This window comes from Phoca vitulina, unplaced genomic scaffold (assembly GCF_004348235.1).
Source record: "Phoca vitulina isolate PV1807 unplaced genomic scaffold, GSC_HSeal_1.0 scaffold34, whole genome shotgun sequence".
NCBI classification, from domain to species: domain Eukaryota; kingdom Metazoa; phylum Chordata; class Mammalia; order Carnivora; family Phocidae; genus Phoca; species Phoca vitulina.
In genome coordinates, this window is record NW_022589737.1 from 19,293,207 (window position 1) to 19,318,036 (window position 24,830).

The 24,830-nt window shown below is 39.6% G+C and overlaps 1 protein-coding gene across 7 annotated transcripts in view; it reads right to left on the bottom strand.

Moving 5' to 3' along the window:
* Positions 1-24,830, bottom strand: part of FAT3 (FAT atypical cadherin 3) — a 660,968-nt gene that overhangs the window by 348,961 nt on the left and 287,177 nt on the right. For all 7 annotated transcript variants that reach the window (XM_032426340.1, XM_032426344.1, XM_032426342.1 and 4 more), the window contains exon 3: positions 10,467-10,781. In XM_032426340.1, the coding sequence (XP_032282231.1) occupies positions 10,467-10,781 (315 nt within the window). The remainder of the gene's footprint in view (positions 1-10,466; positions 10,782-24,830) is intronic.

The following is a 24,830-nucleotide window of genomic DNA, read 5'->3' on the forward strand; positions in this document are numbered from 1 at the left end:
AGACTGTTATCATCGATTAATGATGTCTCCGTGATGGGAAAAAACTGTATCAACACATGAGTCAGGTGTTGATGCTTTTGACTCTTGTTCCAACTCTCTGATTTACAGGTGAGGATTCCGAAGCCTCTAGAAAGGAGGTAAACTTGTTGTAAGAGGAGTTAGTGGCAGGAGCTGGGCAAAAATCTGGATAACCCAACTACTGCTACTAGTGCTCTTTCCAAGGCATCTTGCTATTTTATTCTTGGAAAGTAGACATATCTAAAATAGGGAGAGAGGCTTCTAGGAGCCTAAGAGAAGCCCCCCCATCGCAGTCCACTTTTCAGCCACAACTTAGATAGTCATATATAGGGAAGTCAACAGGGCAGAGAGACACATTCTCACAAGACGACAACTTTATGAATCTATAGGTAAAGTGTTATACTTATTTGTACTTTGAAAACACCAACTGTCTCAGGCCTTAATCATACAATGTGGATGCCGACTTAATTAAAAAACTCTATGTGTGAAAACATCATTTAACGTTTATTGAGAGCTTACTACATGCTGAGTACTTTTTATACTTCTTTACATATATTAACTCATTTAATCTTGGTGGCAAGCCAATTCATTACTTACTATAATTACTCCCATTTTCACAGAGCAGGAAACTGAAGCTCCAAGAGGCTATATATATATAATGCACCCAATATCACATTGCTAAGAAGTGGTCAAGCTGGGATTCAGATGCAAAGACATCTGATTCTAGCGTCCAGGCTCTTGAGCACCACTCCACTTGGCTTCTCTCCTCCCCAGCATTATTGTAAAGCCTAACTATGACTACGCATGGCAAAGTGCTCAACAACATCTGTCAGTTTGCTCCAACATAATAAGACTGCTATAAATAACTTACTACATGTTGGTTTTGGAATTTTCCTAGAATAACCTACCTCTAGGTGAATAAAATTTATAGATTTCTGGAACACGTATATCTTTTTGTAAGAATGTCAAGAATCTAGGAACGAAGACTTACAAAGATGACAGAAAATGACAAGACCAGAATATAAAGTAGTAACAATACTATAACTGGACTTTAGGCTCTCAAGGTTAATGGTGAGACTATATTTCATCTAGTAGTAAATTTGCATGTAGAAATTTTCAGTACTTTGAAAGAACCATGCTTCCAGAGAATCAGGTTAAAAGACTGAGAAATGACAAAATGAATAAGACTGATGAGATCCAATTTGTGAGGGACACTAAATGCCAGTCAACAGCAACTTCCAGGTGGTCCCACGGGGCCTGAGGAGCAAGAGAGCACCATCAGAGGATGATCTTCTGGAAGTCCTGAAATGCTTAGAGTGATGTAATGTCACACCAGTCTCTCATCAAAACCCCTATCCCTTTCCGAACTACCCAAATAAATAAACTGAACGAGATCACAAGTACTGCAAAATAAATGAAAAACAAACTATCTAACTAAAGCCAGGCTTGATTAGTGTAAAAATTGCTAGAAGTCTTAATACTTGGTCTAGTAAGCAGAGCACTGCACTAGGAATCTGTGACCTCTGGCTCTGCACACTAGCTAGGAGAGCTCAATCTTCCCATCTGTACCCCAAGACAGCACCTTATAGTAGATTCCTAGGGCTGCTGTAACAAAGTACCACAAACTGGATGGCTTTAAACAGTAGAAATTTATTCACCTATAGCTCTGGAAGCTAGAAGTCCAAAATTAGGGCGTAGTCAGGGTCATGCTCCCTCTGAAGGCTCTAGGCCTTGTCTTTCCCTAGTTCCCAGTGGTTGCTGGCAGCTTTGGCATCACTTGGTTTGTGGTATCATTACTCCTATGTCTCCATCTTCACATGGCTGCCTTCTGTATCAGTGTCTCTGTGTCCAGATTTTCCTCTCCTAATAAGGACACTAGGTACTGAATTAGGGTCCACCCTAATCCAGTATGACTGAATTTTAACTTGATTATATCTGCAAAGACCTTGTTTCTAAATAAGATCCCCTTCATGAGCACAGAGGAAATAGGACTTCAACATCTTCTGGCGGGGGGGCACAATTCAACCTGTAATATACCTGTTTTGACAATGTGCACACAATCATCTGAAAAATTGCCCAGATCCAAAGTTCCAGGCTCAGTAAAGTGTTTATTGAATTTGCTCCCATTTTTTTAATTAGATAGCCTTTGTCTTTAGCATTAGGGATCATTAATCAGACAAACCCTAGCTCTACGCCAACCAGCTGGGTGACCCTGGCAAATTGCCTAGGAGCCCAGAGCCCCAGTTTCTTTCCCGGATTGCAGTGCAAGCTACAGGAGAAAACACCAGCATGGCTGGGGCACAGAGCAGCCCCATGCTCTGGCGGAAGTTTCCTCGTCCCACCTTCCTGTCTTACGTGGGAGAGAAAGGCACAGACCCAGGCAGTATCCAGGAATCTCCCTAACAATGGCGGGGAAGAACGTAGAGAAGCAAGCGTGGTTTCAATTAAAATTCACTGTTTCTCTCAGAATAGAAGAAAGTAATAAACCAATGCAGTAAATTAGTGCTGTGGGATTAATGCCCAGATAGAAGAAATAAAAGAGAAATTTATGACCTTAATCAATCTCTTTTTTAATATATATATGTATTATATATATATATATATACACACACACACACACACACAACTCCATCATCTGCTTTATTTACACCCTCCCAAATAATTCGCAGTGATTTTCAGCAGCAGCTATGCCAGCAGCTGAGCCCCAGGGGCAGGCTAGATATCTAGGAGCACTACCTCTCCTCCCCACCCCTCCTCGGGGGGTTAGCAGGAAGGGGGAGCAGCACAGAAGGCTGAGCACCAGCCACACTGAACGACCAGCACCCTGCCCCTTGGGAGATATCTCTGAGCCACCGACACAGCTGGTGTCGGCATCATCCTCTTCCCTCCAGGGGTGCCCACCCAGTCCTCTCTCCCTTTTGCCAAAGTTCCCCATTCCTGACTGTCATTTGGTTTTATAAAATCCTTTTTCCAAGTAACAGTTGTATTGATGCAAAGATCTAAATCTCATAAATGGGTAGAAACACATACTGTTGCCCAACTAGCAATCCTGTCCATTGTAACTTGACTTAATCTGGGGGGGGAGTTTCAAAGATTTCCTTCCTATCACTGATGGAGGCACCAGTTCCCACTGAGCTAAGTCTTTCCAATCCTATGTTTTATCTAAAAATGGTGAGCTGGGCCACTGGTCTAAGTCCCCACAAACCTGCCAGGCGGCTGGGGCTTGTGAATGAACACTGCATCTTATTAGGGATGCCAAAGACCTCAGAGAGCCTTCATCTAAGTACATGACTACAGAATCCTCAGTGGAGGTCAAAAGGATTTTTTTTTTCTTTTTCATCCACCTTTATCCCAGGAAAGGAACAATCCCCATATTTATCCATCAGAAGGCTGACATTAAGCAGAAACAGGATTTGGAGCTGTGTAAGCATTTCAAGGGAATAAACCCAGGAACCCTCAAAATAATCTCTCCATGCCGTCTTCTGAAGAATGCTGTTCAAAACTGACTCTGATGACAATTCTGTTACAGCCAAATCCTCTCCAAATACTGAAAGTAGAGAAAAGGATAACTTTATCCACACTCATTCTGTTTGAAGTTTTGTTATTATTTTGTTCTTCTTTTCCTAATGGATTTGATTTCAAGTATTCGCAGAGCCTTTAAAATACAAAGAACCTGGAGTCTGAGGGAAGTGAGAGGCAGCTCTAGATTTCTTCCCATTTTAATTTTATTTCATTTTATTATTGATGATCCATATGTATGCATATATATCTACATGTAGATATAGGTATAGATGCACACACTTTTTTGGGGGGGTTAACTATACCACCATACCTTCATAACCAATCATTCACTTTGTACAGGATGCTTTGGTAAGGGCCATATGGAAAAGAGTCCTACAAAATGTTCCATATTCATTCATTGGTTCTCAACAGGGGTAATTTTACCCCCAGGAGGCATTCAACAATGCCAGGAGGTATTTTGACTGTCATAACTCTTGTCCTACTCAGTTAATGCATAGGGCAGCCCCCACATGAGACTTGTCCAGTTCAAAATGTTGATAGTACCGAAGTTAAGAAACTCTGAAATCAGCACTTATAATCATAACCAGCATGCAGACAAAATCGAGCCACAGGAAGGAGAGGCAGAGTCCACAACAGGAAAGAGCGTATTCTTCTCCCTTGCGACGGCCAGCCCTGATCAAGCCTTCTGCCCCCTCAGGACCCCACCCCCATCCCTCCAGCCCATAGTGGTGAGTTGATCAAATGGGGAAACCCACAGCCTCCCAGGGAACATAATGACAGTGCAGAAAAGTTCCCTTTGTCCTTGTTCATTTGGAGCACATTCACGGGGATGCAAAGGTCACTGCTGAATTTAAATAACCCCCCTGTGATAAATCTGCATGAGCCCGATTTGTTCTACTGGACTTGTTGGATTAAATGAACACAATTTAATGTTCTATAGGACAAGGCCTCCTTTCATGGCTGAAAGAAGGAGCGAGGGTGATTTACAGTTTCATACATACTCATTCGCTACATTATCTGCTTTGTGCCTGTACTTATGAATATCAACTCATCATCTAGCGGCCATTTCTACCCATTCAGGAGAATTTAGCTTTCCATTAGGAAGGAATAAGGAATAAGAGACGGTAACAAGAGATTTCCACAGCGTGCATGCTGAAGCAAAAGCACAAATATTTGTACCCTTGTCTCTCACCTTGTGTGTTTTTTTCTTTTTAATCTCTGATTTTATACATAAAACAAGATTTCCTTCTGGTTTCCAGGAAAAGGTAGTTTCCTAAGCAGATTACCACCAAACAGGGCTGTGCATCAACATAAGGATTAGGTTACTGAAGATACTAAATTATTTTTGAGTACCACTATCTTACAAACCAATCCTTTTTTATAATGACATACTAATATCAAATGTTTGTTTATTCATTAAAGTAGGTCTGGCCTCCACTTAGTAACAACTTCTGATTCATTCTATATATTTGGAAATAATACAAGTGCATCCAAACATTATATAAACCAGATTTTTATTAACCACAAGTCTTAGGAATCAGTGATGTTTTCCTCATGGATGATTAAAGAGACTGGATTTTCATTTGTCTCCACTTCATAAAACCCAAAGTATAAGCAAGGTTATGAGAGCTGATTTTGGGGGTGGGTAAAAGAGAGCACTTTGAATTCATAGTCACACCTCAAAACTCCTGTATTGTGAGGCAAGAGTGTATGGATAAATTGTAAGGTGGGCTACCTTGTCCTCAGGTGTGTGTCTCAGCACCATGTTATCTCCCTCTTCTGTTTCTGGTGGGTACTAAAGTCTAGAGTCTTGCTCACGAGGCTCTCTAGGGAAGCAACATCAGAACCCCCGGGAACTTGCTGGAAATGCAAGTTATCAGGCTGCCCCTCAGTGATCTGCAGCCTAATAGATCACCAGGTGATCATGCCAAAGTGTGGTCTTGACTTTTCCCTCTGTTACCCCTCCTGCTGACTTACCCACTATGTCTTATACATACACCAAAAAGCACGCTAGTAGTATCTGGAGTTGATTTAAAAACAGAGGACACCCAGTGTCTAATAAGCTACCCCTCCCATTTTAATAGGGAAAAAATGTCTAAATCCAAAGATACCAATGGATGAGGGTAGAATTTGAGGTGTCCCTGCAGCAGACACACATTTGAAGAGTATCTCTGCCTCTCCACCCACCTGGTGGACAGGGCAGCTGGTCTACCCACACATAAAGCATCTTTTGGTCAGGTTTATCCGAAGATGTTCACAGAAAGTAAAAGAAAGTTGGGCTTCATCACCACTCAAACACAGGTGGAGATGACAGTGACCAAAGCATGGGTCAAAAGGAGACGTCACAATCGCAGGAAGGAAGTCAGAAAGCCTACACCATAGATAATCGACCAGCAGAAGATCTGGAAGATGCAAGGATTACTTTCACAGACACAGGCTCTCACGGCAGCATATGCCAATCTTGGTTGTATATTTAACAGAAGCAAAGGAAAACATAGAGGGGTCTTTCTTATGTATGTTTTTTCCCTCTGAAAGTATTATTTTAAGTTGGCCTCTCAAAAGGAAGAGATACAACCCAAGGCTTTTAAAAATCCAAATAACACCAAACCAATAAAAAAAAAAAAAAGAGAGAGAGAGAGAGGAGATACACATATTTGTTACTTCCAATATATTACAACACTCCAGACATTTATGAGTCTTTTAAAAATTCCTTTTCTAATGGTATAATTCCTCTCAAACTAGCTTAAGTAGCAGCAGATGGGCTTTCAAGGTCAGCTTAACTTGTTTATATTCCCTGGGTAGTTTTCTGGCTCGCTTTCTCTGCAGATGGACCCATTCTTCAGGGCCCACTTCAGATCTGGGGAGTCCTTGCCCCAGCTCCCCTCTGACATGTTACCCTGTTCACAAACTCCACAGAGTTTGACCATTTATTTCTTATAAGCTGCCTTACATTGTATGTGTGACGGTGCTATTTTTCCCAGGAGAATAAATTCCCTGAATGCAGAAACGATCTCATGCCTCTGTTACATCTGCCATCCCGCAACACCTGGGATCTAAAACAGCAGCGGGAGACAATAGTGCATAATACACTTTATAAACCTGAATGGAAGGCTCCAGTGCTATACACCATGTAGTGAGGAAAAACATCGCTGCCTTTCAAGTACACCTTCCTCAAAGACAGTGCTGTGAAGACTATGCGTGCAACTTACATAAACTTTATTCTAGGGGGGAATACAGGATGATTAATAATAGTAACAACAACAGCTAACATCTACTGAGTGCTCTACTAAATGCTGGTGTGCTTGCACTCTGCTAAGTGGTTTCCATATTATAGATACAACTAAAATAAACATTCTAAAACCCCAGAGGAACTTCTCACACCTGTTCCCCAATTGAGCCTGGATGACTAGTCCATGGGCAGCTTGGATTTTGTGACAAGGTCTGGAAGCAAGCATTTGAGTGCTTGGTCACCCAAAGAGGGCAGCCAGTTGGGTGACTCCGGCTCAGAACACGTTGCTAGGGCTCCTGTTACTCGCGAGCTGAGGCAGACGTACACAAAGATGCTGCATTGGTTTGAATTTAACTGCTCAGCCTGGAGTTAATCAGGGGTTCTCTGCACAGGTCAGAAAGGACCTCAGAGGTACAGTTTATGTTTTTACTCTTAAGCCACAGAAATTACTGAAGAAGGTACCCAGACTATTGATTTTATGGTTTTAGGTCTGGTAGAAAAAAAAATGGCATTTTGGGCAGGGAACACTGTTCAACAGAGAAATTTCTCTTCCTTCTTGGGTCTGGGACATCTGTTATCTGCTGCAAGCTGTGGACCATAAGCATTGACATTATTTGAGCATGCATTTATCATTTAAATCTTATTTATGATGGAGCACATTGCCAAAACAAGGCAAAACTCTTTAAATTTCAACTCTATCACAAAGGAAGGAATGAAAGGTCAATTTACTAGAGTCTACATCCGGTTGAAAAAAGTCTAAAGCAAAGATCTTTAATAAATATACTGGTTGGGTGCATCTCCCACTTCATTACTAAAAAATGTTACATTAACATAACTATTTCAGGCAAATGGCATTAGAAAGACAGGAAGAAATGCTAAAGCGTAAAGTGTCGCTGTAGAGTTTGTAGAGCTAAAGATTGTTCCATAGGCAGCATTCTATTAGAGCAACAAGCTTCACAGGAATTACCCCAGGCTTGCGGTTCTGTGAATCTCCATAGAAAGAAGGAGAGTGATAACATGATTCTTACAGAGCTTTGTAGTTTACCAACAACTTTCAAACACATCATGACTTTCAGTCTTCATGAGTAACCCCCTATGAAGTAAGCAACGTCATTTTCATTCTACAGATAAGAACCTGAGGTCCAAGCAGAGTGAATGATGTGTCTATAATCAGAGGTAAGACAGTCAGGATGGGGTATCGCCTTTTGTTGTGCTTTCAGTGTCCCAGGCACTGTGCTAAGCATCTCACAGAGGACTCCTATATTCCTTGCAACAGTCCTTGCTCGGTAAAAACTAAAATTTCAGAGCGGTTCCCATAATTTTCCCAAGTTCGCAAAAGCTGGTGAGATCAGGAGTGTCTGATTTGGTTTATGTTTCCCCCTGGTATGGTCAGTGATGTTTCCCGGCAAGGAAGTGCATGCAGCACAGGGACTTAAAAACCAGGACTTCTAACCCCAAATGTTACCTCTTCCATGAAGCACTCCCTGACCATCACTCTCACGAAGGCCATGTTGAGTGAAATTCCCCCACCCTAATCAATTATTCTACTCTTTCACTGTGTAATAAACATGAGTTATTTTGCTAATTTCATGTACCTTTGGGTCCCAGGAAGGTTTGGACAGTATCTTAAGTTTATAACTCTTACTAGATTTTGTTTGGAAACTAGTAGGCACAATAATAAATGTTTGGTGAGTGAATAAGTGAATCAATAAAATCCAGTGTTTTCTTACCATGTGCTTGAGAATTACAAAGCAAGGCTCTATATTTCTTTTAGATAATTAGAAAAGTGAGTCTAAAATGCCATTCCTGACACAAATGGTTTTTTTAAATCTATGGCAAGGACAGAGAAATTATAAATATAATTAAGGCTCTTCTTATGTATTATAGGCTAAGTTGTGACAATATAAGTTTCAGAAAATTCACACAAACTTCTAAAATCTGCATAAAAGACAGCTTTAGTTACATGTTCTTCTCTGCACATAATGTACAGCCAACATTCTTCACATCCAACCCAAATCCTTCCCTATGACTTCATTCTAAAATATTTTCAGTCATCAGAGGAGAAAGAGAAGAGTTGAAACTGCCCGTCTGCAGTGTCTTTTAACTTCTCAAAAAGAGGGTGGTGGGCTCACTCTGAATGACTCAAGTGGCAACGGAATTAGAAGGAAGGCTGAAGGTGACTGGGGGTGTTTCATATTCCACAGGGGCTGTGAAATGTGAAGACATTTGTGCCCTCAACTTCTTCACTGTGACATTTTTTTGGTCTTCGCCCTCTCTCTCTCTCTCTCCTTTCTAAAGTATCTGAATTCATTTCTCTGTCACCATATTCCACAGAGGCCTCAGCTCCAGTGAGAAAGTGTATCAGGAGGAACTTTCTAGCACAGCTGAGGGGTCCCTCAGGTCCTCAAGCAGTTTCCCCTACTTAACATGGCTCTGAAAGGTTGAGCTAGCCTCCAAATCTCTGAGTCTTCTCTTTCAAATTCCAGCAGGCTTCAGTCAGACAGTGATAGAAGATGACCACTCTTTGTCTAATAATGAAATGCAAGTGAAATCGTGATTCAACACTGTTAGCATGTGACACTCTGCCTAACAAGATGACTGACCCAACTATAATTAGAGAAAATCAATTATTTCCAAAAAATATGGCATTCTCTCTAAAGTATGTTCATGGGAATCGGACATTTATAAAAATCCATGGGGTCGGCTGTATGTTTCCTCTTTAACAAACACAGGCAGGAGAAATAACTATCAATTCCATCACATGTTTTGTTAGGAAAACTGAGTATGTCCACACCAGCAAATACCAACTAGCCTAACTTTTGACCACTGTCAACTCACTTGCCTGGGGTGAAACAGCAATAGCATCTTCTTTGCATTCTTCTAACTTTCAATTAGTTCAAATTCTATCCACCACCACTCTCACTGAGGGTTTGACTCTCTTGTTTAGATCTAAATAAGGCAAATCACAAGAAAGCAAGGAACCTCTGAGACCTTCCCAGTGTATGTACTTCTCTCAGAATATATCCCACCAAACTCCACACCTGCCCCTCCTGAGCCTTAGCCAACAAATTGTCAATACAGTCTCTAGAAATTTTTTTTTTAAGCAAAAGACCTGAAAATTTAAAGGTGGTACATTTTATGTAAAAATCGAGACACTGGAAGTTCTAAACATTGACACTACACTCAAGGGTACGACAGGAATCACAAAAAATCAGGGGCTTAAATTTAAGGCTTAAAGGAGATCATTTACAACAAGCTAGATGAAGGTCAAGCAAAGGAGAAGCTCCTGGAAGTACAGGTGTCACAAAGCTATCTTACCCACAGAATCTAGCATCGGCAGGTTACTCCCTCCCAAGAAGGACAAAGGGGGCACGTTGCCTTCTGAGTGGCCTGGGAACCACTTTTTATTCTTACGAGGAAAGCAAATCTAAAGCTTTCTGTGAAAGCCTCTAATTTCTATTAGATCACTCCACCTTGGTTCAGCTAAAGTTAAAACATACCAACTAGAACACACCACATAGAATGCTCACCTTTTCAGAAACTACCCCCAGAAAAAAAAGAAAAAAGAATGTTGTCCTTCACACCATAAACTAAGTCAGGGGGAAAATAAAATGATATAAATAAGCAAGTGACAGGCTGATGGATTTAAAAGCTGGACAAACAATGGGAAAAAAAAGTCTTATGAGCATTCCCTTACCTGTTTTGGTATTGATGGCAAAAAAATTCTGGGGATTACCACTTGTAATCCTGTATGTCAATTTCTCATTGGAAATGGAGTCGGGATCCTCAGCCTGGATCTGAATGACAGATACATCCTTTGGAGAGTTTTCCATGACAACAGGATAATAAATAGGTTCCGAGGTCAGGGGGGCATTGTCATTCACATCTTCAATTTCAATGTAGACCTCAATAGTGGAATAAAGTGGAACGACGCCCCGGTCTGTGGCGTACACGGTCAGCCAATAGGACCCTGTTGTCTCTCGATCAAGAATGTCTGCAGTAGAGATGACTCCTAAAAGAAAAGAAGAGAGAACATGACTGCTACAGCAAAATTGGAAGACATTAAGTAAATTGTCCGCAATTCAGGGGGGCTGCGCTAAGTAATCTCGGCATATAAAAAAAAATCCTTAATACAAATGCAATTAAGATGTTTCTCTTTACATAAGAAAATTATTTTCTGCAAAACCATATTAAATAGCTCTCCTACCATTTGAGAAGTATAATTACATTCACAAATACTTTATTTGAATTTGGGGAAAAAGACATACCTCAATACACATATACATACACATGTGCACAGACACACACACACACACACAGAAGACAATAGGGAGGAGAGTAGGGCAGAGGTCGAAACACGTCCCGAGATGCATGGGAAATCAGGGCAATGTCAGGTCAGTATCTCCATTTGACCTGATATTGAGTTCATTTCCTATACAACAGAAAGCTCTCCCAGGGTAAATTATTTTCTCTGTTCATTCAAAAAAATGAAAAAGACTTTCAAACATTCTTTTGCAAGTTAGGATGGAAAATGTTTTGCATACAAAGATATAAGCTTCCTTCACACTGTTTCCCTAAAAATCCAATGTCACAGTTATTCCAAAAGAATGAGAGAAGAAGCCATACCCACGTGCTTTCTGAATGATCTTTACCCTGTCAAGAACCCTAAGAGGGCTCTAAATAAATTCTGAGCCACTCTGAGAGCTACTCGTGGACAATCATTTTAAATTAGGAACAGAAGAGGGCGGAGCAAGATGGCGGAGGAGTAGGAGACCTGGATTTCATCTGGTCTCAGGAATTCAGCTGGATAGGTATCAAACCATTCTGAACACCTACAAACTCAACAGGAGATCAAAGAAAAGAATAGCAACAACTCTCTGAACAGAAAAGCGACCACTTTCTGGAAGGTTTTTTCTGATTTGTTTAGAGTATATTTTCTGGGGACGTTGTTACCCTGTTAGCATTTTTGTTCTCTCATTAATCTATTCTCCTCTGGACGAAATGACAAGATGGAAAAAATCACCTCAACAAAAAGAACAAGAGGTAGTACCGAATGCCAGGGATCTACTCAATATGGACATTAGTATGATGTCAGATCTAGAGTTCAGAATCATCACTTTAAAGATACTAGTTGGGCTTGAAAAAAGCATGCAAGTTATTAGAGAAACCCTTTCTGGAGAAATAAAAGAACTAAAATCTAACCAAGTTGAAATCAAAAAGGCTATTAATGAGGTGCAATCAAAAATGGGGGCGCTAACTGCTAGGATAAATGAGGCAGAAGAAAGAATCAGTGAGATAGGAGACCAAATGATGGAAAATAAAGAAGCTGAGAAAAAGAGAGATAAACAACTACTGGATCACGAGGGCAGAATTCGAGAGATAAGCGATACCATAAGATGAAACAACATTAGAATAATTGGGATCCCAGAAGAAGAAGAAAGAGAGACAGGGAAGAAGGTATATTGCAGCAAATTATAGCAGAGAACTTCTCTAGTTTGGGGAAGGAAACAGGCATCAAAATCCAGGAAGCACAGAGAACCCCTCTCAAAATCAATAAAAATAGGTCAACACCCGACATCTAATAGTAAAACTTACGAGTCTCAGAGACAAAAAGAAAATCCTGAAAGCAGCTCGGGAGAAGAGATATGCAACCTACAATGGTAGAAACATTAGATTGGCAACAGACCTATCCACAGAGACCTAGCAGGCCAGAAAGGACTGGCAGGATATATTCAGAACACTAAAGGAGAAAAATATGCAGCCAAGAATACTATATCCAGCTAGGCTGTCATTGAAAATAGAAGGAGAGATAAAAAGCTTCCAGGACAAACAAAAACTAAAGGAATTTGCAAACACAAAACCAGCCCTACAAGAAATATTGAAAGGGGTCCTCTAAGCAAAGAGAGAGCCTAAAAGCAACATAGACCAGAAAGGAATACAGACAATATACAGTAACAGTCACCTTACAGGCTATACAATGGCACTAAATTCCTATCTTCCAATAGTTACACTGAAGTTTGTAAATGGGCTAAATGCCCCAATCAAAAGACACAGGCTATCAGATTGGATTAAAAAACAAGACCCATCAATATGCTGTCTGCAAGAGACTCATTTTAGACCCAAAGACACACCCAGATTGAAAGTGAGGGGGTGGAAAACCATTTACCATGCTAATGGACACTAAAAGAAAGCTGGGGTGGCAATCCTTATATCAGACAAATTAGATTTTAAACCAAAGACTGTAATAAGAGATGAGGAAGGACACTATATCCTACTTAAAGGGTCTATCCAACAAGAAGATCTAACAATTGTAAATATCTATGCCCCTAACATGGGAGCAGCCAGTTATATAAGGCAATTAATAACAAAAGCAAAGAAACACATTGACAACAATACAATAATAGTGGGGGACTTTAACACCCCCCTCACTGAAATGGACAGATCATCTAAGCAAAAGATCAACAAGGAAATAAAGATTTTAAATGACACACTGGACCAAATGGACTTCACAGACATATTCAGAACATTCCATCCCAAAGCAACGGAATACATATTCTCCTCTAGTGCCCATGGAACATTCTCCAGAATCAATCACATCCTAGGTCATAAATCAGGTCTCAACCGGTACCAAAAGATTGGGATCATTCCCTGCCTATTTTCAGACTGCAATGCTTTGAAACTAGAACTCAATCACAAGAGGAAAGTCGGAAAGAACTCAAATACATGGAGGCTAAAGAGCATCCTACTGAAGAATGAATGGGTCAACCAGGAAATTAAAGAAGAATTAAAAAAATTCATGGAAACCAATGAAAATGAAAACACAACTATTCAAAATCTTTGGGATGCAGCAAAGGCAGTCATAAGAGGAAGGTATATAGCAATACAAGCCTTTCTCAAGAAACAAGAAAGGTCTCAAGTACACAACCTAACCCTACACCTAAAGGAGCTGGAGAAAGAACAGCAAATAAAGCCTAAACCCAGCAGGAGAAGAGAAATAATAAAGATCAGAGCAGAAATCAATGAAATAGAAACGAAAAGAATAGTAGAACCGACCAACGAAACTAGGAGCTGGTTCTTTGAAAGAATTAACAAGATTGATAAACCCCTGGCCAGACTTATCAAAAAGAAAAGAGAAAGGACCCAAATCAACAAAATCATGAATGAAAGAGGAGAGATCACAACGAACACCAAAGAAATACAAACAATTATAAGAACATATTATGAGCAACTCTATGCCAGCAAATTAGATAATCTGGAAGAAATGGATGCATTCCTAGAGATGTATCAACTACCAAAACTGAACCAGGAAGAAATAGAAAACCTGAACAGACCTATAACCACTAAGGAAATTGAAGCAGTCATCAAAAATCTCCCAAAAAACAAAAGCCCAGGGCCAGATGGCTTCCCAGGGGAATTCTACCAAACATTTCAAGAAGAATTAATACCTATTCTTCTGAAACTGTTCCAGAAAATAGAAATGGAAGGAAAACTTCCAAACTCGTTTTAGGAGGCCACCATTACCTTGATCCCCAAACCAGACAAAGACCCCATCAAAAAGGAGAATTACAGACTAATATCCCTGATGAATATGGATGCAAAAATTCTCACCCAAATACTAGCCAATAGGATCCAACAGTACATTAAAAGGATTATTCACCACGACCAAGTGGGATTTATCCCTGGGCTGCAAGGTTGGTTCAACATCCGCAAATCAATCAACGTGATACAATACATTAACAAAAGAAAGAACAAGAACCATATGATCCTCTCAATAGATGCAGAAAAAGCATTTGACAAAGTACAGCATCCTTTCTTGATCAAAACTCTTCAGAGTATAGGCATAGAGGGTACATACCTCAATATCATAAAAGCCATCTATGAAAAACCTACAGCAAATATCATTCTCAATGGGGAAAAACTGAGAGCTTTCCCCCTAAGGTCAGGAATGTGGCAGGGATGTCCACTATCACCACTGCTATTCAACATAGTATTAGAAGTCCTAGCCACAGCAATCAGACAACAAAAAGAAATCAAAGGCATCCAAATTGGCAAAGAAGAAGTCAAACTTTCACTCTTTGCAGATGATATGCTACTTTATGTGGAAAACTCAAAAGACTCCACGCCAAAACTGCTAGAACTCATACAGGAATTCAGTAAAGTGGCAGGATATAAAAGCAATGCACAGAAATCAGTGGCGTTCCTATACACCAACAACAAGTCAGAAGAAAGAGAAATTAAGGAGTCGATCCCATTTACAATTGCACCCAAAACCATAAGATACCTAGGAATAAATCTAACCAAAGAGGCAAAGGATCTGTACTCAGAAAACTATAAAATACTCATGAAAGAAATTGAGGAAGACACAAATAAATGGAAAAAGCATTCCATGCTCATGGATTGGAAGAACAAATATTGTGAAGATACCTAGAGCAATCCACACATTCAATGCAATCCCCATCAAAATACCATCCACTTTTTTCAAAGAAATGGAACAAATAATCCTAAAATTTGTATGGAACCAGAAAAGACCCCGAATAGCCAGAGGAATGTTGAAAAAGAAAAGCAAAGCTGGCGGCATCACAATTCCGGACTTCCAGATCTATTACAAAGCTGTCATCATCAAGACAGTATGGTACTGGCACAAAAACAGACACATAGATCAATGGAACAGAATAGAGAGCCCAGAAATGGACCCTCAACTCTATGGTCAACTAATCTTTGACAAAGCAGGAAAGAATGTCCAATGGGAAAAAGACAGTCTCTTCAACAAATGGTGTTGGGAAAATTGGACAGCCACATGCAGAAGAATGAAACTGGACCATTTCCTTACACCACGCACAAAAACAGACTCAAAATGGTTGAAAGACCTAAATGTGAGACAGGAGTCCATCAAAATCCTAAAGGAGAACACAGGCAGCAACCTCTTCGACCTCAGCCGCAGCAACTTCTTCCTAGAAACATCACCAAAGGCAAGGAAAGCAAGGGCAAAAATGAACTCTTGGGACTTCATCAAGATAAAAAGCTTTTGCACAGCAAAAGAAACAGTCAACAAAACCAAAAGACAACCAATAGAATGGGAGAAGATATTTGCAAATGACATATCAGATAAAGGGCTAGTATCCAAAATCTGTAAAGAACTTATCAATCTCAACACCCAAAGAACAAAGAATCCAATCAAGAAATGGGCAGAAGACATCAACAGACATTTTTCCAAAGAAGACATCCAAATGGCCAACGGACACATGAAAAAGTGCTCAACATCGCTCGGCATCAGGGAAATCCAAATCAAAACCTCAATGAGATACCACCTCACACCAGTCAGAATGGCTAAAATTAACAAGTCAGGAAATGACAGATGTTGGTGGGGATGCCGAGAAAGGGGAACCCTCCTATACTGTTGGTGGGAATGCAAGCTGGTGCAGCCACTCTGGAAAACAATATGGAGGTTCCTCAAAAAGTTGAAAAGAGAGCTACCATACGATCCAGCAATTGCACTACTGGGTATTTACCCCAACAATACAAATGTAGGGACCCGAAAGGGTACGTGCGCCCCGATGTTTATAGCAGCAATGTCCACAATAGCCAAACTGTGGAAAGCGCCAAGATGTCCATCGAGAGATGAATGGATAAAGAAGGGGTGGTATATATATACAATGGAATATTATGCAGCCATCAAAAGGAATGAGATCTTGCCATTTGCAACGACGTGGATGGAACTGGAGGGTATTATGCTGAGTGAAGTAAGTCAAACAGAGAAAGACATGTATCATATGACCTCACTGATATGAGGAATTCTTAATCTCAGGAAACAAACTGAGGGTTGCTGGAGTGGGGGGTGGGGTGGGAGGGATGGGGTGACTTGGTGATAGACACTGGGGAGGGTATGTGCTCTGGTAAGCACTGTGAATTGTGCAAGACTGTTGAATCTCAGATCTGTACCTCTGAAACAAATAATGCAATATATGTTAAGGAAAAAAAAAAAAAGAAGAAGATAGCAGGAGGGGAAGAATGAAGGGGGGGAAATCGGAGGGGGAGATGAACCATGAGAGACAATGGACTCTGAAAAACAAACTGAGGGTTCTAGAGGGGAAGGGGGTGGGAGGATGGGTTAGCCTGGTGATGGGTATTAAAGAGGGCACGTTCTGCATGGAGCACTGGGTGTTATGCACAAACAATGAATCATGGAACACTACATCTAAACCTAATGATGTAATGTATGGGGATTAACATAACAATAAAAAAATTTAGAAAAAAATTAGGAGCAGAAAAATGCCCAATCCCCTCCCTTTACCTTTCCCATTTCATGGTCGAAACAAGTGCCAACCAAGAAATCTGATGTGCCCCAGAAAAGCCAGAGAGAAAACACAGTGGCCTAGGATATCTTCACAGCACTCACCCAAAACAAGCCAGGCCACAGAAACTTGGTACAGGAGCTCCTAAGCACTTTCACTGGGGCGGGAAAACTTGGGCTTAGCTTATAAAATCTCATATGGGAGTCAGTCAGGATACTTGTGGAATGCATGAAATTTCTTTAAATCCTTATACCCGAAAAGACAGCCATGGAAAAAGTCAAGAAATGTATCTCTAATTCTGGACTGAATCCTCTACCCTCTGCATTCCCATCAGACTTTAGATTGTATTAGGCACATAGTTTGGCCTACAGACCCTGGATAAGCAAAATGCCAAGTATGGCAATTGGAAGGGAGGAGGGCATTATCTATTGAGAAACAGGCTGGAATACTCAAAGTTGCCTCAAACTCAGAATGGCGAATATTCTAGAACCTAGCTGATGGTGAAGTTTCAGCTCCAAAGTTATCCAGCAAAGAATGCTGCATAGTGTTATGCAATGGGACAAAAGATAATCTTTTTTGTCTTTTTTAAAGATTTTACTTTTAAATAATCTCTACACCCAACATGGGGCTCGAATTTACAACCCTAAGATCAGGAGTCACATGCTTTACTGACTGAGCTAGCCAGGCACCCCAACAAAAGATAATCTTAAAATATTCTCAATACAAATACGTAAAACATGATTGGTTTCTTGTAGATTTATGGGTGTTAACTAGAAGTCAAAATAGGGATGCCAATATGGCATTAGAAGAATAGATAGCAGATAACAGGGTAGGAAGAAAAACAGGAAGAATGAAACACAGTGATTATAAACATACTGCTATGTGTCCATTGACTAAATGAGTAGTAGATACCCTTATAAACTGGGCTGGGACAAGGTAGAATGTCAACATGACATTAAGGTCCAGAGAGGCCAGAGGCCCAGAGACCTGGCCAGGTGTGACACATCCACAGGGCTGAGGCATATCACACACACCATGGCCAGTTTTCTGGAACACTCACAGCAGTAAAAGCCATGAACCACCATGCAGACATGGATAGCAGAGCTCTTCAAGTCAGGATGGTCAAGTGACATGAAACCAAGCAGAATGAAGAGAAAGAGTAGGCTGGCAAGATCTGGGATGCAGGGTATGGGTTGCAAACAGTGCTCTAGAGATGCTGGGAAGCACATCTTGCATGAGATCTGTCAATTCAATTCATAAGCATCTACTGGTCCCTGTGCTGGGCATTGCAGGAATAGTAATAACTGAGAGATCTCTGTCTACAGAGGACTCGCAGTCTACAGTCTTGCTGAGAAGACAAATCTCTAATGAGGAGATCTGCTCTGAGGGGAAAACTGCACAGCCAACAGCCAGGAAGACTCGGTCTCATCTGGTTTGGACTGATATACCAGGAAGGGCAAAGAACCTAGCAGAAGAGGGTGGGAGGCAAGTAAAATAGCATTGACTGAGCAATTATAATGTGCAACACAATTTCTCTATGAGCTTTATAAATCTCTTCTATGGATGAGCCATTAAGTCTCAAATGTGAGTAGGTAACTTGCCCAAGGTCTCATAGGCTTCTACAATTGTCGAAGAACTTAAGTCTGTCTGCCTCAATGCTCCAATTTCAAATCCAGACTCCATTACTTGGACAACGTGTTTAAACCAAGCTAGTTTAGTTTTACTACCCATATCTCAGTGTTGTGGTGATCATGTAATTAAATGTTGTCAAGAGCTTGGCAAAATACTTGCAACGTAGTAGACGTTGAGCATTATGTTCTATCAGCGTGAATCAAAGGCAACACCAAAAGCCTTGTAAAAAGTCACCACACTCCAAAGCAAGGGACAATTTTGAGAGGAGAGAAGTTTGGAGTGGACTATTGTGTTAGATTTTTTCTCTTCTCTGGTCATGTGGCATTCCTGCATCGTCTTTGTGACTTGCTCATAATATACCCTTATGTGACAATAACTGGCCTATTCAGGAAACAGCAGAATAAGTCTACTAAAAAGAGAACATACTAACTACAATAAGCAACCAAATCAAAGAAGTTGGGTCAGCTTTGTTTATACCTTGCCTGACCACCTACCACACATACACTCATTGCACTCACATGTACCCATGAGCATGTGCGCATGCGTGCATGCACACACACACACACACACACACACACAGATTTGCAGAATTGTTTTGTGATCCCTGGAAGTCACTTAATTCCCTTTTCTTGCACCTGTCAAACTGGAAGATGGTATATTACAGGCTTTGGATATTAAATGATTTTGAGAGGTCCTTGGATGAAAGATATCCACTAACGCCAATTAAAATATATAAGTGGAATTTTACTCTATTTTTAAATAAAGGATCAGACATGTCCCTGGAAATTAGAATTCTTTCTCATTAAAATAAAATGTGTATGGCTATATTTACTCACTAACTAGAAGTGCAAATGAGTATCTTGGAACATAGTGTTCAGATATCAGTCTCATGGACTAAAAATGTGAGGACAAAAATGAAAGAATGTGTTAACAATTACTCTAAGGTTCATCCAAGACTCCATAGTAATCAGACTAATACAACCAATGCCCAGTGACAACATTTCCTCACTTCCTACTATGCTCTCATACCTAATTATGACCTATATGGTCATAATTAAAAATGTAAACCCACATGACATTTTCTGTTAAGCAAAAACTCACTTTGGAGGTTGCCCAAAGATCACCAAAACCATGTCATGAGTCCTTCGTGTTGTGACAACCATCACACATTACTTTTTTAAAATTGAGATATAACTGACCAACAGTAAAGTATATATATGAAAAATAAACAATTTGGTAGGTTTTGATACCCATGAAACCACTGCCACAATCAAGATAACAAACATAATCATCATCCCCCAAAGTATTGTCCTTCTCATTTTTAATCCCAATTAAAAATGTTCCTAATTCTCTCTACTCCCAGGCAACCAGATTAGCTTTCTGTCACAACAGATCAATTTGCATTCACTATAATTTTATGGAAATGGAACCATGCAGTATGGAATCTTTTTGAATGGCTTCTTTCACTCAGAATAATAATCTCTTTTGAGATACATCCATGTTGTGATATATATACACACACACCAATGCATCATTCCTCTTTATTTTTGAGTAGTATTCCATTGAGTATATTTGTTTCAACCATTGACTTGATGGGCATTTTGGTTGCTTTCAGTTTTTAGATATTACAAATAAAACTGCTAACAACATTTATATGCAAGTTTTATGCATAAGTACTTTCATTAGTCTTGAATAATCACCTAGGAGTAGAATGGATATAGTACATGGCAGGTGTATGAATACACCATTTTACATTCCCGCTAGCAGTCAATATGGAACATTCCAGTTGCTATACATCCTCACTTGTGGCATACCTGGGATGGTCAGTTGCTTTAATTTTAGACATTCAAATGCTACATAGTGGTAGCTTGTAGTTTTAATTTGCATCCTCCTGATGATGTTGAGCATCTTTAAAAGTGCTTGTTTTCAATCTGCATGTCTTGTTTGGTTAAATGTTCAGATTGTTTATCCATTTTTCAGACTGGGGTTTGTCTTCTTATTACTGAGATTTAAGAGTTCTTTATATATAGCTAAAAGTCCTTTATCAGACATGTGATTTGTAAATATTTTCTTCCAGGTTGCAGTTTGTCTTTTCATTCTCTAAATTATAGCTTTTGAAAAACAGAAAATTTTGATTTTAATGGTATCCAATTTTTAAATTTTTCTTTTATACATCATGCTTTTGGTGCTTCTAGGAAATCATTGTCTAATCTAAGGTTACAAAGATTTTCTCCTACATTTTCTTCTATAATTTAAGTCTTAGGTGTTATATTTACATCTATGATCAGTTTTGAATTAATGCTTATATATGGTGGAAGGTATGGATCGAAGTTCTTTTTTTTTTTTTTTTTGTATGTAGATGTTCAGGGTTCCAACGCCATTTGTTGAAAAGATGATCTTTCCTCCACTGAATTGCCTTTGCATCTTTGTCCAAAATCAATTGATCATGTATGTATGAGTCTATTTCTGGACTCTCCATTCTGTTCCATCAATCTATTTTGCTATGTTTGCATCAATATCACATTGCCCTAATTAATGTAACTTCATAGGAAGTCTTGAAATTAGGAAGTGTAACTCTTGCAATTTTGCTTTTCTTTTTCAAAGTTGTCTGGGCTACTCCAGATCCTTTGTATTTCCATATGAAATGAAGAATCAGCTTTAGAGTCCATCTAAAATTTAGGAATACCTATTAGCATTTTAACTGGGATTGTGCTAACTCTATAGATCAATTTGGAAAAAAATGACATCTTAACAACTTTGAATCCATTGATCCATGAAAATGGTGTAGTTCTCCATTTATTTATGTCTTCTTTTATTTCTCTAAACAATGCTTTATAGTTCCAGTATACTGATCTTGCGCATGTTTCGCCAAATTTATCCATAGGCATTTCATATTTTTTATTGCTATTGTAATAATATTATTATTTTAATTTCAATTTCAATTGTTTGTTGTTTGTATATAAAATATGATTCATTTTTGTACATTGATTTTATATCCTGCAGCCTTGTTAAAGTCACTTATTAGTTGAAATGGAGTTTATACAAATTCCATAGAGTTTCCTATATAGATGATCATATTATCTCCAGATAGGAACAGTTTCACAACCACTGTCATCACAACCAACACCTCCACACCCATCACTATTTAATCATGGTGTGCCTGGTACTGTGACAGGTACAATAAATGCATTCTTCATTAACATTTCTAAACCCTTTCATTCATTCAGCAAGTAAATGCCAAGCACTTAACGAAGTCGTTACTATTTTTATCCCCTTATTACAGATAAGGAAGCAGATTTAGGTTAAGAAACTTGCCAGTGGTCACTCAGCCAGTAAACAGAAAATCTAGTTCTCCAACCTTGATCTGTCAAACTCAAGACCAGTTGTTAACCAAAACATTATATTGTCTTCTTAATTCATATAGATATCAAATCCACATAGTATTTCATGCCCAAACGTTTTTCCCCTCTGATAGAGTTATTAATTGAGCAAACAATATTAAGTTAATATTATACTTTTCTATTTGACTTCTCCATATTGATTGTAAAAAAAACCTTAACAAAGGTGCTTCTTGGTCTATCCTTTTAGAATATTAAAAAAAACAAACAAACAACAGTATCGATTCTCTGAAAAGAGTCTTTTTTGAGGTATAAAAATATGCATACTCTTAGTCCATTAGCTAACACAGTTCTGGAGTATTGCTCTCGAGAAAGAAGCCTCCTTCCATCTGCCCATTACAGAAAACAGGCTCTGTAAGTAGAGTCTCTATCTGGTTGCTTAACTGTTATATAGTCTCATTGCCCAGCCCAGTGCCCGGCATATAGTCGGCACAATAAATATGTGTTCATGAAGGCATTTAGTTCCTGACACCGAATCAACAGTGAGTTAGTTTACCTACTAACGAGATAAGTCAGCCTCACTTGATCAGACCCAAAAGGGATTTCAAAGACCACTGGTGAAAACAGCCTTGCCACAACATCTCTGACCCAACACGCAGCCTCTGCTCAGAATCTGGTGACAAGGCTCTCACCATTTACTAGGGAGTTTCAGGTAATAGGAAGTTCTTCACACTGAGGCAAAAGTCCATCTCGCTCTAGTTTTGAATGCTCTTTCTCCCTACAGCCCTGCTCACATCCCAGAATAAAACAGAACAAGTCTGCAAACCACCATTCACCTGTGATAGGTCTTCAGATAGCAGAAGATGACCCTCTCCAGGGTTTTTCCTCTCCAGTCTAAGATTTCTGTCCTCACATATCACGTAGCCCTCTGGTCCTTTCTTCCTCCCCATCTCTGCCTCTGAATCAAGAAGACATGAAGCTCTGTCCATTCCCAAATGTGTATTGAGTGGGGGTAGAAATCGGTGATTAATAAATCTTATTTAGAAGATAAACCATCCACTGTGAGCTTTTCACATGTTCCAGATAGTGGAAAGGACTCGGTGGAAAGGACTCAGGAACACATCTTATCCCTCACATTTTCATCTACTGTGGAAATGCCCCAAGTAGATGTAATTGAGATGTTCAAATTTTATGCTGATATTTATGAAAATGTCATTTTAAAAAGTCTTTAAAAATGCAGTTGGGGGGCGCCTGAGTGGCTCAGTCAGTTAAGCTTTCAACTCTTGATTTTGTCTCAGGTTATGATCTCTGTTGTGACATCGAGCTCGGTGTCAGGCTCTGAGCTCAGCAGGGAGTCTGCTTGAGATTTTTTCCCTCTCCCTCTGCCCCTCCCCTCTGTGCGCACTCTCTCTCTCTCAAATAAAATAAATAAATAAATAAATAAAATCTTTAAAAAAAAATACAGCTGGGATTTTTGAATGATTTTTTATTTTTGAGATATGCTTACATTTATAAATTTTTTTCTTTTCCTATTTCATCTTTATTTGCTGTATAATAAAGGCAATGGAGGACTGGAATTCTTTGGGCAAATTAATATTTAATTGTATAGGCAGAAACACAAACAGTAATTAATTGCTACAGAACCATGTACAGCTTAAAATGGAATTAGTTCACCCCAGCATGAAGTACATGTTAGCTGTAATTGTTCCTTTTTAGTCACAAATATTAGAAAAAAATATATGTACATTGTTCTCATTGAATAAGCTCTAAATACTTGATATGAAAGGAAAAACTGTGTGTAGCTGTTTATAATCAGGTGGCCATTACAGGCTGGGTTACTCACTTTATGGACTTTCCAGCCATATCCCCATATGTCACAGCCTAGGTCTCAAATGACATCTTGCCCCAAAGGAATGACACCCCAACACCATCCAGTAGCTCTAAAACAACTGTCAAATGGTTCAGGGAATGCTTTGGGGGTGGTGAGCTTATCACATGATGAAAATTCCCCTACCAAGGTAAGTATAAGGCAGTTAAAAAAAAAACAGACAAAACAACTATTTTTTTTTAAAGATTTTATTTATTTATTTGAGAGAGAGAAAGAGGGAGAGAGCAGGGTGGGGGGCATAGGGAGAAGCAGGGAGCCCAACGGGGGACTTGATCCCAGGACCCCGGGATCATGACCTAAGCTGAAGGCAGACGCTTAACCCACTGAGGCACCCAGGTGCCCCAGAAAAAACAATTAAAAAACAACAACAAAAACAAAAAAACCCTGGGTGGGTCAGTGGTCATCTCTTGGTTTTGGCTCAGGTTATGATCTTAGGGTTTTGGGATTTAGCCCCCGGTTGAGCCCCGCATCTAGCTCTGCGCTCAGTCAGGAGTCTGCTTGAGGATTCTCTCTCCCCCTCCCCCGACTCGTGCTCGCTCTTGCTCTCTCTCTCAAATAAATTAATCTTAAAAAAAAAAAAACAAACCCTGATGGCATATTCATTGTAGATGCCCTTAATAGAGTCTTTTGTGCATATATGTTTAATTATTATTTTTAATTAGTCAAAATATTAACTGCCAATTCTCAGTGCATTGAAAACTTTCATTAACTTTTTATTTTGCAGTAATGTTCGATTCCCAAGAAGGTGTAAGGAAATGTACAGGGAGCTCTCACGCACCCTTCAGCCAGCCTCCCTTGTTGTTAGCATCTCAGGGCATTTTTAAATTGCTTATTGCTTCACGAATCAGATTCTCACTAGAGTTATTTCTGAGAACACATGGAATTCCTTCATGGGATCCATAACCACTTTT